The sequence below is a fragment of the Pecten maximus genome, chromosome 13, assembly GCF_902652985.1.
Source record: "Pecten maximus chromosome 13, xPecMax1.1, whole genome shotgun sequence".
Lineage (NCBI taxonomy): Eukaryota > Metazoa > Mollusca > Bivalvia > Pectinida > Pectinidae > Pecten > Pecten maximus.
In genome coordinates this window covers 9,210,447-9,226,504 of record NC_047027.1, presented here as the reverse complement: position 1 = coordinate 9,226,504, position 16,058 = coordinate 9,210,447, and the positions used below count along the sequence as shown (strand labels likewise).

The window sequence follows — 16,058 nt, the reverse complement described above, 5'->3', positions numbered from 1 at the left end:
CATGTATCAGGGTGTCCTCAGTGTAAATCTTTATATCGATACTGTTTATTTAGTCGTTAGATATCATAAAACTGTCATGAAAATATCCGCTCTGATATTCAATATAAAATTTTGTATATAATAAGCTATATAATAGGGTTTCAGACAAGGTTGTTACTCATTTCCCCTTTTCTTTCAATTTACAACCACATTCAGGCGGCGATATGAGAACGTTTCACCACATGGAATTAGCTGATTCTTGGTACACATATGAAACAAGTAAAGCTCTATCCGATTTTGTGATGGAAATTTGCATCCAAAACCATATAACTGGAGAAAATTGCAATTTTATGGCATTTTTCTTCATAATTGTGTCTCGGCAAGTGCATTTTCATCCGAGAAAATTTTTGTTTTATGTTTTATGAATAAACACAATGTTTTGGAAATATTGCTCAAAAGAAATTTATACTATGTTGCGAATTACAATTTCGAGATAACCTTCTTTTATTTACGACCTTATGTCTTTGATGCTCAAAATGACAACTTTATAAAAATACATTTTCACTGACATTATGAAATCTGGGTGTCGGAAAGGTGTAAAATTATTCTTCGGAAAGGAAAACAAACTGTAGTTGAGCTAGATAAGAAATTATACGGGGGCAGGCTCCTATGGAGAATTAACATTACTGGAAACAGGCCCTTTATCGAAAGAATTTAGACCTGCCTTATTTTGCCTGCAGGTGGTCATGCTAAAAAAAACAATTACTTTTAGAAATTTCTCGCTCTACAATAGCATCGCAACGGTAGGAAACAGAGGTGCCGCAGCTGTAGCTGTCTATAAAACTATTCCTCACAGAATTATCACGTTAAACACAAATTTACAGGCTGTTGCACCTTTACACAGATAAGTAACTGTCTGTTCTATTTATCTTCATCCCGAGTATTGCTTTCACTTTTGAGCAACTTATTAATATCGTCTAGCAACTCCCAGCACCATACATAATTCTCGGAGATTTTAATGGGGACATTCTACAATTCAAATGCACACTTTGTAGTTACTTGTATGGTCCAAAATCATGTGATGTAGTGCCCAGAAGTAACAAAATGTATCTTGTCTGACTATTTTCAGCTCAACCACCTGCCGAAAAGCCACTAAGTTTATTTGGATTAAAGACCCTTACCTCACTATGGGTTACAGGGGCCAGACATGCAAAACCTGTAAACACTTTAATCCGTAACCCAGAGGCCAAGAGACCTGATATTGTGCCTGTAGTATGCTGTGGTAAAGTGATACAAAGAAAACAATGAATGTTCAAGTTCACAGAAGGAGCAGGTGATCGATACAGCCCCATGGGACCTCTTCTTTGTTACATAATACCTGAAGTACTCTTTCAGGCCTGGAGGTCAATGGTCAATGTTACTATTTCTATTAATTGATATATTACATATTATGAATTCAGCTGAGCTAATTATGCATATAAGACGTTATCAAGTTCTACCTCGTTCCTGCTTGCCGGGAGAAATTATAGAGGCCTGGTAGTCAAGTTCACTGTTCCTAAAGAAAGTATTTACTTGGAATAATACATGTAGCTTCAGGTGTGAAAGTCAAAAGTCAAAGATAATGTTACTATAAATAGAAAAAACATGCACATAACTTTTATCTCTGGTAGTGTGCCCTCAAACTTCGTACAGTGCTTAATCAAAGAAATAATTTGCTTGCCCAGATTAAAAAAAAAAGTAAATAACCAATGAACACGGAGGATAGATACGGAAGCTTTTCAAATACATGAATATATGAATACTTAATACCGGTAAGTTTGTAACAGTAATAAGAAGAGGAAGAAATAACGGAACTAACACAATATGTCCCCAGCTTCGTTTGAGGGACATAATTAAAAAAAGGTTTCGTTGGAAGAAAATAGTTTCGTAGAACGAATGTCATTGCAAAAAAAGTTAGGAGAAACACATTTACAAGCATAACATATCACAACAGTGATGCTGATTTGGTCCTCCTTAAATTATTTAGCAAATGTGACAAAAATATTAATAAATGGTGAAGTACATTCACAATAGTTTCTTATCTTTCTGATATGGATTATGAACTTAAATGCAGATACATTTAAATACTTACGTTATCCGGCTTGATACCACGATCCAGTAATAATTTCACTATGTCTATGTGACCACTTGACGAAGCCACCTTCAAGGCATCGGGCTGCAAAAGAAAAGACAACTCAAATGAATAAAGTATCACCAACACATCACATGAACATCAATACTCATTGTTGTCTAAATGATTTTGACGTTGAATGTCTCATATATGTAAACCTGGGTATTGTCTTGTGGTATTAATACTCTCAGTATGGTTAAGATTGATCATGAATTTTGGTCATATCATATACTTTGAACTCAAGCGTGTTTGAATCAAACGTTATTCTTATTGGATACAGATTTTTACGTTAAGTTGTTTTTGATGTACTTTATTGGTTTGATTACCAGTGCTTTATACCCGATATGATATTATGCTTCAGTGAGGTAGCACTATAAATCGGCAAAAGTTCCGGCCTATCACAAGGAGACTTAACACGAACATACCGCAGCCTCCCAAAACACACATACGCACTCACCACTTATGCATGTCGCACGCACGGGAGGCCTTCCATAAATGACCTTAGCTGTTAATAGGACGTTAAACAAAATAAACCAAACCAAAAGGCATTTGTTATCTTAAAGCACCAATATATCTCATGATACAGCCTTTAACTGTATAGCCAAGCGGATCGTGGAAAATTGCCGTCATATATCTACTTACTTTGAACGGATTAGCGCCATGATCCAGCAATGTTTTCACCATATCCTCATTTCCATGTAACAAAGCTTCTTCGAGCACATTGAGCTAGACATAAAGAAGAGTAGAATTGATTTTTAGATACAAATGTTACCCAGTAGTTTATATAGTTCGCCCTATAATTACTTCAATCAGGTATTTTAATAATATCGTGTTATTACATTGGCCAAACCAAGGACGTATCTCTTTACTTCTGTACAAATATTAAAAAGTTATAAAAGATCGAAAAACAAGAGATCCCAGAGGGATCTTGGCGCCCACCACTGACCGATCTTTATAGGTTTCATGTCACATTGATCTTTTCTCTATTTTTCCCTTCCTCTTACTAATCTGTGTAAATTAAGAAACACCCCTCTAGTACTTTTCAAACAGGGGGAGACTATATATGAAATTTGAGAAAGATCCCTTCAGTACTTTCTGAGAAATAGCGATAACAAACTTCAATTGTCAAAATCCAAGATGGCTGCCTGTCGGCCATGTTGTTTTCCGATTGGTCTCAAAATGCAATATGCATAACTAGGCACCAAGGGGAACCTACATATTCAATTTGAGAGAAAGATCCCTTCAGTGTTTTCTGATAAATAGCGATAACAAACTTCAAATGTCAAAATCCAAGATGGCTGCCTGTCGGCCATGTTTTTTCTGACTGGTCTCGAAATGCAATATATACATAACTAGGCACCAAGGGGAACCTACATATGAAATTTGAGAAAGATCCTTTAATTACTTTCTAGGAAATAGCGATAACAAACTTCAATTGTCAAAATCCAAGATGGCTGCCTGTCGGCCATGTTGTTTTCCGATTGGTCTTAAAATGTTATATGCATAACTAAGCACCAAGGGGAACCTAAATATGAAATTTGAGAAAGATCCCTTTAGTACTTTCTGAGAAATATCAATATCAAACTTCAATTGTCAAAATCCAAGATGGCTGCCTGTCCGATTTATCGCAATATGCAAAATGCATAACAAGACTTCAAGGGCAACCTACATATGAAATTTGAGAAAGATCCCTTCAGTACTTTCTGAGGATTAGTGATAACAAGAATTGTTTACGGAGGGACGGACGAATGATAGCCCACCATCTGATAATGGTGGGCTCAAAATAAATAGCTAAAACGAAAGTTGAAGTCAACACCGAAAACGTATATAAAACCATCATTGTTCAACTGCCATATGATGTTTATTGTATCATGACCATGTCTTTGGTTTGCAAGTGTTTTGACGAATGCATGTTAGGTTACTGTTGTTTGTCTAGAAATTGACAATGCAGAATATTCTCGATAGTTTAACATATTTGAACGGAATCTCTCCGAAAATATAAATATCCCTATTAATGGTTTACTGGATATTTTATTATAATATTTACATTCATAGAGCTTTTTTTATTTACCGCAGCGTATACATTTGAATTTGCCGCTCACCTTATCGCTGACGTGATCAGTTTTAAATATAGGAACAGCCGAAATATCCAGATGGAATAATATAAAACCATTTATGGCGTCATTAATAACACATAAAATGTTCCGGAAAAGATTTGGTTTCATCATATATTCAATAACCGTGTGTAGATATCGTTAAATGATTCACAATCGCATAATTTCTGATCGTTTAAAAATAAAGCAGTTGTTCTGCTCACCGATATACCTTTATTATTCAGAAGTGATGCGGCGTCGAACATGTATTGTACCTAATATACACGATTGTTTCTCGGAAACGTTCGTTTGAAATAGTCGGGAACTTTCATTTCAAACAGTTCCTAGTGCAAACACGGAACGTAAATATTATTTTAAGAACTTTAAAAAAAAATCATTTAGAAAATAGCACATCAATTCATTGTTAGGATTACCACTTGTAAAATATGTACTTAACTTATAGAATGCTACTAAAGTGTATCACATTCCTAACAAATTACAATAATTTTGTTATGTTCACCGGCAACCGATAAAACACAGCTAAATAAAGCTATATAACAGTACGAAAAACACTGCAGCGACTAGTGAATACATCAAGATCATTAAAAGAAAAATGTTTGACCTATAAAAACGGTACATTCTGTTACATGTACAGCCTCAACATTTGTTATAAACATCGAATAACTAAATTGGGTTGATGTTCCCTACCACAGACAGTGAGATACATGTTCTCTCCTCGCTCCTGCAGGGGTTTTGGATAATTAAAACACTGTAGACAACGTAAGAACGAAACTATAATTCATACTAAAAGTAAAATGCCGGATCCACTTCTTTATTGACGACATCCGCCATAAAATTGTAGGTCAAGTTTTAAATCGGTCTATGAGGACATAAAATACTTGCAAATTCTATAACGTCCAACAATAACGTTCCCGTTGTCTTCATTGACATAAAAACAAATAGACATATTGATTTAAACGTTAGGTGATTGCGATATTCCTCAGTAATTAAGAATAAAAAAGAGGACTGATGATTTGTATGAAGACCCTTCTAAAATAGTATTTAGCATGTTTGAATTGATAAAAACATGTAACGTTTCATCAATTGAAATTCAGAAGGGTTTTGTCGTAAACGATTGGTTTGGTTTGGTTTATTTTGTTAAACGTCCTAATAACAGCTAAGGTCATTAAAGGACGGCCTCTCGTCCGTGCGTGCGACATGCATGCGTGTGGTGAGTGTGTTTTTTGGGAGATCTTCGATGGTTAGTGATTTCAAACTATACAACATATAGAAAAAATCGCTTTCAATTCTACGTCTTAAAAGTGCAAAGATCACAAGAAGATACGTTACGGTTGTGAGATGGTTACTTGAACATCAAATTATCTCGTCATTTCACCTGTACTTTATACTTTCAACGCGTGATATTTCTCTAATGTATGTATTGATACTGCATCCAATATTACATTTCTCTGAAAAACAACAAAAGAAAGGACCATTAATGGTCAATATAAATGTGACAATAGGTTTGCATATTTCTTAATCCCAGGCAATTATCCTCTTATATATTATAAATAATGACAGCTTATCATAGTAAAGCATCCTAATTATTATGTTAAACTAAATAAAACGATAGAAGCATTATAAAGACAGTAAACAAATCACATTGATTGATATTGGTGCATAAAATAAGTTTTAGCAAGTAATATTGTTATTTACCATTATTTTATAGAATCCCTGTAAAACATTTCGTGAAATTTGCTAAAGCAGTACAGGTCTCCTATCGGCCCCGCTAAAACAGTATCAGTGACCTTGACTCGAAAACCCGGAAACTCGAACTTGATCTGTAGCTTCCCATACTGAAGTTAAATACTAACGTCCACTGACATAACTTGAAGCCTGGTTGCAAAAAGTGCATTCAATGACCATATTATGGTCAAAACAAGACACATTTATTGACGACGATTTAACAAGTTGTACCTTTGCATTCTAACTTGACAATGATTGACATGTGGAATCGATATACTTAACTTAATGTATTTTCAAACATATTTCAGAATTAAGAAATATAATTTCAACCGGTTGATGTAATTATTTTCTCTTTGGTATGAAATACGCCATTAGGTGGCGCTTGCGGTATTTGCACGTGCAAATGGTCTTGGGTGTAATTTATACGTGTCATTCAGGCGACACAGGTAGTAGTGAGCACACTTATTTTTGCATGAAGATAGGTTAGGTGAGGAATTGGTATGATGTGCGAAATTTGTTTGGTTGGTGTATTTTTGTAATTGTTTGGGATATTTATGATGTTTTTTTTAATAAACTCATCAGTCAGTGCCTATCTCGCTGTGAAATACAGTTATTGTATTTGTGTTGTTTATCCATTTGGGTTATGTATAAGAAAACTGAGTATTTTATCGGTTTGGTTTGGTTTATTTTGTTTAACGTCCTATTAACAGCTAAGGTCATTTAAAGACGGTCTCCCGCGTGTGTGACATGCATACTTGTGGTGAGAGCGTATGTGTGTTTTGGGAGATCTTCGATCTTCGAAGCTGCGGTATGTTCGTGTTAAGTCTCCTTGTGGTAGGTCGGAACTTTTGCCGATTTATAGTGCTACCTCCCTGAAGCATACTGCCGAAGACACCCAGCAGCACTTCCCACCCGGTCACATAGAAAAGTATAATTTCGTACCGGTTACCTGTTTTGAGATATCTTTGTTTTAAAGTTTCTACTTATTTTGGCTTTAAAGGAACCAACTAGTTTGGTTTATTAGGAAGCGTTGGTAGGTCTTAATAAATACAAAAATGTTCCATTTTCAGCAGAAACATAGGTAATACCATAGCTAATCTGGCAAACTATTTCAATCGCAAATAGTATTTACTGGAACCTTAAATTTCGCAACCAACCTTTTCACAGTAGAATATGAAGGGGCATATTTCCTAGTGTTTCTACATGTACCATATATTTATGGATATCCTTAAGTGTTAAACATTTTCTATGGTAATATTGGATCGGTGCTCTTTCGCCGGTTTTGTCAATTTTGAAAAAGCAGCTTGTCGTGTTCACTTAGAGTGCTACGTCGTCGATAAAAAAAACTAACCAAATGAGACAAGTCCTAGGGTACATGTTAATCAGTACAAGATATCTTTCTTGACAATAGTATCATCTGCAGTGTAGCGATGCAAACCCTTAAGAACGAGAACACGGTAATTACGGATTCTACCATGTTTGCTATGCAACGCCAGTTTTTATTGGTTTAAAACCATGTATTATTTTCCAATAACACACGGTCGTGCCAATAATACACGCTTGAGTCACGGCTGTTACAATTTTATATATCCAATATTCATACATTTCATATAAGATTATTATAGCTGAGTTGGCTAATGGGTTAGCCTTTCATTAAGTTTTTATCACGACGCGAGTTCGAATCCTACGGAGGTCCCCTTTTTTTCTTTATCCTTTTTTTTAATTTTCAAAATCAATGCCATATGAAAGATGCTCTTGATTGTAGTACTGTAGTGCCTGTAAAGAAATGTATATTTCAACAACAAATAATGCAATACACAAGAAAGTAATAATAAGGTTTTCCTGGGGTTTCTTAGCTGTTTTTCTATTAGAAAGAGGTCGACCTCAGAACTAAACAGTACATGGTAGAATGGAAATAATCAACTTTGACTCGTGTATTGTTGCAGGATATACAATTCGGACATTTTGTAATTTTTATTAATAACTCAGGCCTGCGGCCTTCGTTATTAATTCAATTGCAAAATATCCTCGTCCTCGTTGTATATCCTGCAACAATACACGAATCATCGTTAATTATTTCTTAAATCTATTGGCCAGAACAAAGGGCACAAATGGCAAAAATTACCATAGACCATCAACAAGCAAAAGCTGCCAAGAAATTCACAAATATCACCAATCAGATTTGACACACTGGATCGTCAGGCTGTTTACATTATAACGCTTTAAACCAAGTCAGCTTGTCCGATCTACGATGTTTATATAAAAAAAAAATAGTCCCTATTACCTTGTTATTTTCACGCTATTATGATGCTTTGTGGTATCTGTACACGATATACAAAGGGGGTTAGGCCCATCTATAACATTATTGACAGGTAAGCCGATTACTGTAGGCTACGGAATTTAACACTGCTCGGCATATTATATAATGTCCTAATATCACCGTACTTTCCATGTTCTATATCTATATGTGGTCGTATGTAATTTAACTGTGTCTTGATAAAGGGGCAGATTGCCTCGAAAACTCGACAATTTACTTGTCTGTACTGTCGTTATTACTACTTGACAATTTCATATTTCTAGTAATACGCCTCCGACATTTGTTTGTTAGGATCCAGTACCTATATCGGTTTTTACCATCGTTATTAATTACTAGACCCTATATATATATATATATCTTGTACCGAGGGAAATATTTGTAAGATTTGTACAATTCGTATCCATGTATGTAAATACATTGCGATCCAGGTATTCATATCATCTTATAGACAACTTCCCCAATGATCATTTCAGGGTATCGGGCCGACCATTACTGCGCTATTGAAACGTTCGTTTTTAAGAACGCCGAAGTGGCGCAGTGGTATAAGCTGCGGGTATTTCTCGCTAGGCGATTGGATACCGTATACCGTGAGTTCAACGCCCAGTCAGGGCACGAGTCCAAACGTTGTCTTCCTTCGTCATTTGTGTTACTATGTTATATATCTATCTATTAGCACAATGTATTATATACACTATATGTTGATGATCCGAAGATATAGATTTGAATTTCCTGTAGTAATTGTACCGAGAGAAATATATATATATATACGGAAATAAATCTGCTGTCAGTGTGCTGGTCCGACCTTTATATCAATGAACTAAACATGTCGATAGGATAGATTTTACATTGCGGTCGATGAATCAGATTAGTTTTCACAGTCAGGTCAATTTATAAGGCCATTTGGTCAGTGACTCCCGCATTATTGTTATCCTTGCCAAATTCCGCATGCGCGCTGTTACAGCTTCCGTAAATAAACGTTATCAGTTTCTGGCAAAGGTCTGGATTTTTAGGTCATCATCCGCCGTGCGCCGTCCGCCGTGCGTAAACTTTTCACATTTCAAACTTCTTCTCAAGTTCCACCAGTGGGATTGAGCTGAAACTTGCCTGAAATAATGTTGGGATGGCCAAGTGTTGTTATTTTTCGGGTCAGTCTGAAATCCAAGATGGCCACCGCAGCCGCCATTTTGAAAACACATTTGAAACTTCTTCTCAAGTTCCACACGTGGGATTGAGCTGAAACTTGCCTGAAATGATCCTGCAATGGTCCTGACCAAGTATTGTTACTTTTTTGGACGGTCAAAAATCCAAGATGGCTGCCCCAGCCGCCATCTTAAAAAAACAACACGTTTTAAACTTCTTCTAATGTTCAACGGATGGGATTCAACTGACACTTTACAGAAATGATCCTGAGATGGTCTTGACTAAGTGTTGTTATTTTTTGGGTCAGTGTCAAATCCAAGATGGCTGACATTTTGAAAACACATTTGAAACTTCTCCTGAGGGTCCACTGGTGAAATTGAACTTAAACCTGCCTAGAATGATCCTGAGATGGTCCTGACAAAGTGCTGTCATTTTTTGGGTCACTGTTAAATTTAAGATGGACTCAACAGCCGCCATTTTGAAAACACATTTTTAACTTCTTTTAAAGTTCAACTGATGGGATTGAGTAGAAACTTGCCTGGAATGATCCTGGGATGGTCCTGACCAAGGGTTGTTATTTTTTGGGTCACTGAAATTCAAGATGGCCACCATAGCCGCCATTTTGAAAACACATTTAAAACTTCTTCTCAAGTTCCACTGCTGGAATTGAGCTAAATCTTGTTTGAAATGATCTTGATATGATCCTGACCGGGTGTTGTTATTTTTCGGGACAGTCAGAAATCAAAGATGGTCGCCACAGCCGCCATATAAAAGTTCAGCTGAGCAGATTCAACTAAAACTTGACTGCAATTATCCTGATATGGTCCTGAACAAGGGTTGTTATTTTTCATGTTGGTCCGAAATCCAAGATGGCCGTCACATTTGGAAACACATTTTAAGCTTCTGGGCTGAAACTTGCCTGAAATGATCCTGGGATGGTCCAGACAAAGTGTTATTTTTCGGGATGTGTCAAAATCACTACTATTAAACCATAAAAATACAGTGATATCATTGATAGATCTATGTTTGTATCTGGAGTTCTGAACTAATTAAATTTCGAAAGGACTCATTGATTTTCTTGAAATATTGAATTGATGGTTATGATGTGACCCATTATTTTATTCAATACAAATGAAAAGGACCCATGAACAAAAAGTTTGATTATTGAGAACTTACACAGAGATGTACCAAAAACTGATACGTTTGATGAAAAAATGACTTTTTGCAGCAATATTTATTTGATTGATCAATACTAGTCATCAGCCCGAAAGAAAAAAAAAATAGGAAAAAAAATAAAAAAAATCATGCCTCCGATAGGTCTCGAACTGACGACTTTACATTGTACGCAAGGGAGGCAATTAACCTGAAGTGATGTATTCCCAGAGATCGACAGGTAAGATGGACGGTGTGGGGGATTCCGAAGTGTGCAAATGTTTTGTTTTTGTGTATATTCCACGCTTATTTTACAAGTTTTTATCTATTCATTTAATACAAAGGAGTATCTTATGTACAATGAATATGAATATCGTTAAAAACTTCCCGATTCCTGTGCATTAGGTCTGTATCTTTGTTGGCACAGATTATGACACGTGCTTTAACAACTGGTTGCGATAAAATTTGTTCATTGACAATATTTAAGCCCCTGCTACTTGACAATTAGATCAGTTTAAGTTTAATATCATATACACTGTTTAGATGTCAAAAGCGATCAGTTAAATTTACGTATTGTTAAAAACCGACGGCAAAGTGAATAAATCATGACAAACAATATCATGTTTCGGCGCTTTTAGATTGTAATGTTATGCGTCTCCGTCCTTTTTTGCAGTATTTCTTTTATCCTGATCTATGTAATTAACTTAAGATATTTTTTGTGATACATAATAGATGAACAGAGATTCATGTAACCATTTCGCTAGTTGCAGAGATATTTAGATCATGATGTAGTAGTAGTAGTTCTAACAAAAATGGTACCTTTGACATTTGCTGCGGAAATAAAATATTTACAAAAACCTGGAATCACTGTTCTTGTTTGTTTTATTTAAGCCATGGTTATTCATATCGCGATGGTATCAATGTATTGCATTTGGCTGGTTCAACACACTGTCGATTGAGCTATATAGCTGTAAAGACCTGATATTTCTGTATATAAATATTTATATTTCTCTCGAAGAGCTACGACAGGAAATTCAAATCTATATCTTCGGATCACCAACACAAAGTATATCTGATACATTGTGCTAGTAAAGAGATATATAACTTAGCAACACAAATGACGAAGGAAGACAACTTTTTGACTCGTACCCTGACCGGGCCTCGAACTCACGATCTACGGCACCCAATTGCCTAGCCAGAAATATTGATACCAGCAGCTTCTACCGCTGCGCCACATCTGCGTTCTTAAAAAAAGACTGTTTAAATGGCGCATATATATATATATATATATATATCTTATATAGGGTTTTGGGCTATTGTATATTTATTATATTAACGTTTTTAAAGAAAACAAAACAAATTCGTATATAAAGGAAGATAATCATTAGGTTGATAACAAAAGGCATCTGACATAAACATTCTTTAAAAAAAATGATGTAAAAACATCGGAAATCTTACATTTAAAAATAAATAAAAAATAAACATCAAACTGCATTTTGTTGTCAACATTGCCGTAAAGATGTATATTATGTGACTTTGCTCTAATTAGATGAAAATTGAAATCGCAAAAAATGTATATAGGATAATACAGCTATAATTTAAATAGCTATATAGCTCGATCGACAGTGTGTGCTTGGACCTGTTGAGTGTATTGTATTTATGTAAGATAAACTGTTTAATTAGTACATATATGCATATTAAGATGTTTGTTTTAATAAACTTTTCAGTAATGAAGAAACAGTCCTTGTAGGGACTTAATTTTGTGGCTTTCATTCCTTGAGTTATTTCCATCACACTTAAAACTTTCTGGGCTGTAGGTCAAAGTTTTGATTTAAAAAATCTTTAGAAGTTGCAATACTCTTCCGGGGGTACTCATTTATCATGGAATTAAATTTCAAGCCAAGATCAATGTATTTCAATATCTGTTATTATCGTCCGATATATGTAACAGTCCCACTTACACTACACCCAAATGAGGGTTGTGTACTAGTTTAATTATCAACTGAAATTTTTGGAAATGCACATCAATTGTTACCTACGTACATACAATGTTGTTAGTGAATTTTTGATACTTTTCTCTGAGAAAATGCTGATCAGTTGCATGTTGAATTGTGTTTTAATTAGGTCAAAACAAATTGCATGTGTGTATCCTGCTCCATGAAATATTGAGAGCAGGTAGGTAGGTAAGCAGAACATTTTTTTGGAACTGCAGCAGATGAGTGGTTCAGGTGTTCTGACAAAGTGACTCTATACCACTAGCTCTGCACTAGGTAAGGCTGTTGCCAGGTACAATGTATATGCATGTAATTGTTCTGTATATACTCATGGCAATAGATCAGTACTTTTTCCACTCCACCAACAAAACATTTTTGACACTTGTTGATGTAATCTTGGGGTCACATTGTCAATGTGCACATTTACATCAGTATGAAATAAAATTGACCAATTCACTTGAAACTTTTTCAAGATATATACATATAACAAAAATACATGCGTCTGTAATGTCAAGGTAAAGCAGCCTTTGGAAATGTCCAAGATTTAGATCAATATCAGTTTGTTACGTTGTTTGAAGCATTGCAACTGGCTTTAGATCAACAAAATATTAATGGAGCATTTATTACCTTTAAAGGTAACACATTTGTTGTTGTAAAGCAAACTGGAGGATATTTTGTAATTGATTCACATTCTAGAAATATAGCAGGTTTACAAGTGCCAGATGGGAGCAGTATTCTTAAATATTCCCATAGTGTTCAAGAGGTGCATGATCACTGCATAAACTTGACAGCATCTATGAACTATACACCACAGGACATGTTCGAAGTAACTGCTGTTTGCATTTTGCATCATCAAACTGAAATGAACAAGGTGTCCCAGAAAGCTGTAATTAACATGCAAAAAGGTATTAACCTGGCAAATGAAGAAAAGGAAAGTAACGTTACGTTAATGATACATGAAGAAGAACAAGTAGTTAAAAAACCAGAAAAGCAAAGGCAGATAATGTTAGACAAATACTACCAGTACCAAACAAGTATGAGTAACAAAAAATCTTAACATAATACAAAATTGTTGGACCAAAAATCGAACAGAAAACAGTTCATGATAAACTACATAAAAAACCGTCGAAAAGGTCAAGGTCAGAATCATTGATAAATTGTATACTCTAAAAAGCATGACTAAATCTAGAGAAAACAAGGAGCCGCAAAGCTTGGCATTATCCCCCGCGCTCCGCAGTTGGTAGGAAAATCCAAATACATATATATATTAAGCTCAAAGTAACAATTATCAAGGAAACAGTAATTTGGTATTTTTGATTAAGTTTCCATGGTGACAGAAAAAATACCGAAAATGGAAGGTCCTCAATAGCAAAAGGTATAACTAGGGCACTAGTCTGATATATACAGAAAGTTTCAAGGAGCTGCGTCGAACGGTTTTTGAGTTATAGTCCGGAAACAAAAGGAAACAGTAATTTGGCATTTTTGACTAAGTTTCCTTGGTGACAGAAAAAATACCGAAAATGGAAGGTCCGCAACAGCAAAAGGCACAACTAGGGCACTAGTCTGATATATACAGAAAGTTTCAAGGAGCTGCGTTGAATGGTTATGGAGTTATAGCCCGGAAACAAAAGGAAACAGTAATTTGGTATTTTTGATTAAGTTTCCATGGTGACAGAAAAAATACCGAAAATGGAAGGTCCTCAATAGCAAAAGGTATAACTAGGGCACTAGTCTGATATATACAGAAAGTTTCAAGGAGCTGCGTCGAACGGTTTTTGAGTTATAGTCCGGAAACAAAAGGAAACAGTAATTTGGCATTTTTGACTAAGTTTCCTTGGTGACAGAAAAAATACCGAAAATGGAAGGTCCGCAACAGCAAAAGGCACAACTAGGGCACTAGTCTGATATATACAGAAAGTTTCAAGGAGCTGCGTTGAATGGTTATGGAGTTATAGCCCGGAAACAAAAGGAAACAGTAATTTGGTATTTTTAATTAAGTTACCATGGTGACAGAAAAATACCGAAAATGAAAGGTCCAAAATAGCAAAAGGCACAACTAGGACACTAGTCTGATATATACAGAAAGTTTCAAGGAGCTGAGGTGAACGGTTATGGAGTTATAGCCCGGAAACAAAAGGAAATAGTCATTTGGTATTTTTGATTGTTTCCATGGTGACAGAAAAACTACCGAAAATGGAAGGTCCTCAATAGCAAAAGGTACAACTAGGGCACTAGTCTGATATATACAGAAAGTTTCAAGGAGCTGCGTCGAACGGTTTTTGAGTTATAGTCCGGAAACAAAAGGAAACAGTAATTTGGCATTTTTGACTAAGTTTCCTTGGTGACAGAAAAAATACCGAAAATGGAAGGTCCGCAACAGCAAAAGGCACAACTAGGGCACTAGTCTGATATATACAGAAAGTTTCAAGGAGCTGCGTTGAATGGTTATGGAGTTATAGCCCGGAAACAAAAGGAAACAGTAATTTGGTATTTTTAATTAAGTTACCATGGTGACCGAAAAATACCGAAAATGAAAGGTCCAAAATAGCAACAGGCACAACTAGGACACTAGTCTGATATATACAGAAAGTTTAAAGGAGCTGAGGTGAACGGTTATGGAGTTATAGCCCGGAAACAAAAGGAAATAGTCATTTGGTATTTTTGATTGTTTCCATGGTGACAGAAAAACTACCGAAAATGGAAGGTCCTCAATAGCAAAAGGCACGACTAGGGCACTAGTCTGATATATACAGAAAGTTTCAAGGAGCTGCGTTGAACGGTTTTGGAGTTATAGCCCGGAAAAAAATCTCGGACGGACGGAAGCGCGGACGGACGGAGCCCTATTTAATATCCCCCGCAAACGCGTTTCGCGGGGGATAACAAAGAATTTTGCAAGCAAGAGTATAAAGCTCAGAAAACTGCCCGACGACAACCAGACATGAAAATGAAAACTAAGCAAAGCACTTTAAAAAACATGACTAAAGCAAGAGAAAAGAAGGAATATTCTGAACACCAGATTGAAGCTAAGCGAATTAAACGAAAACATCCACTACAATTAGACAGTGAAAGAATATTCAAACAAGAAAGCCGGAAAAGGTGTCGAATCAATGAAAGAGAAACGGAGATACTTGCAAAAGGTGAAAAACGAAGAAAAATTATTGTGAGCATGAAGGAGATCTGTCATTGAAAAGACACTTTGGAGATTCTATTGAAAAATGTATTGAAAAATTTCATGAACAAGCAGCTGAAGGCCCAGTCTTTGTATGTACTTGTTGTCACCAAACATGGTTTCCAAAGAATGTTGTAAAGCTTTCTAACACTAACATCAGTGACCGAAGCAAGGCTTACTGTACAGGTTACATATCGCAACATAATGAGGAATGGCTGTGCCGAACTTGTTTAGCAACACTCAAGGGAGAAAAAATCCCAAGACTCTCTCATAAAAATGGAATGATATGGCTCATAAG

The 16,058-nt window shown here is 35.7% G+C and overlaps 1 protein-coding gene across 1 annotated transcript in view; it reads right to left on the bottom strand.

Annotated features, from left to right (window-relative positions):
• LOC117340412 (ankyrin repeat and KH domain-containing protein mask-like) overlaps positions 1 to 16,058 on the bottom strand; it is a 31,243-nt gene that overhangs the window by 12,603 nt on the left and 2,582 nt on the right. The window contains exons 3-4 of the mRNA XM_033902173.1: positions 2,792 to 2,875; positions 2,111 to 2,194 (exon numbers count right to left, since the gene is read on the bottom strand). Of these exons, the coding sequence (XP_033758064.1) occupies positions 2,111 to 2,194; positions 2,792 to 2,875 (168 nt within the window). The remainder of the gene's footprint in view (positions 1 to 2,110; positions 2,195 to 2,791; positions 2,876 to 16,058) is intronic.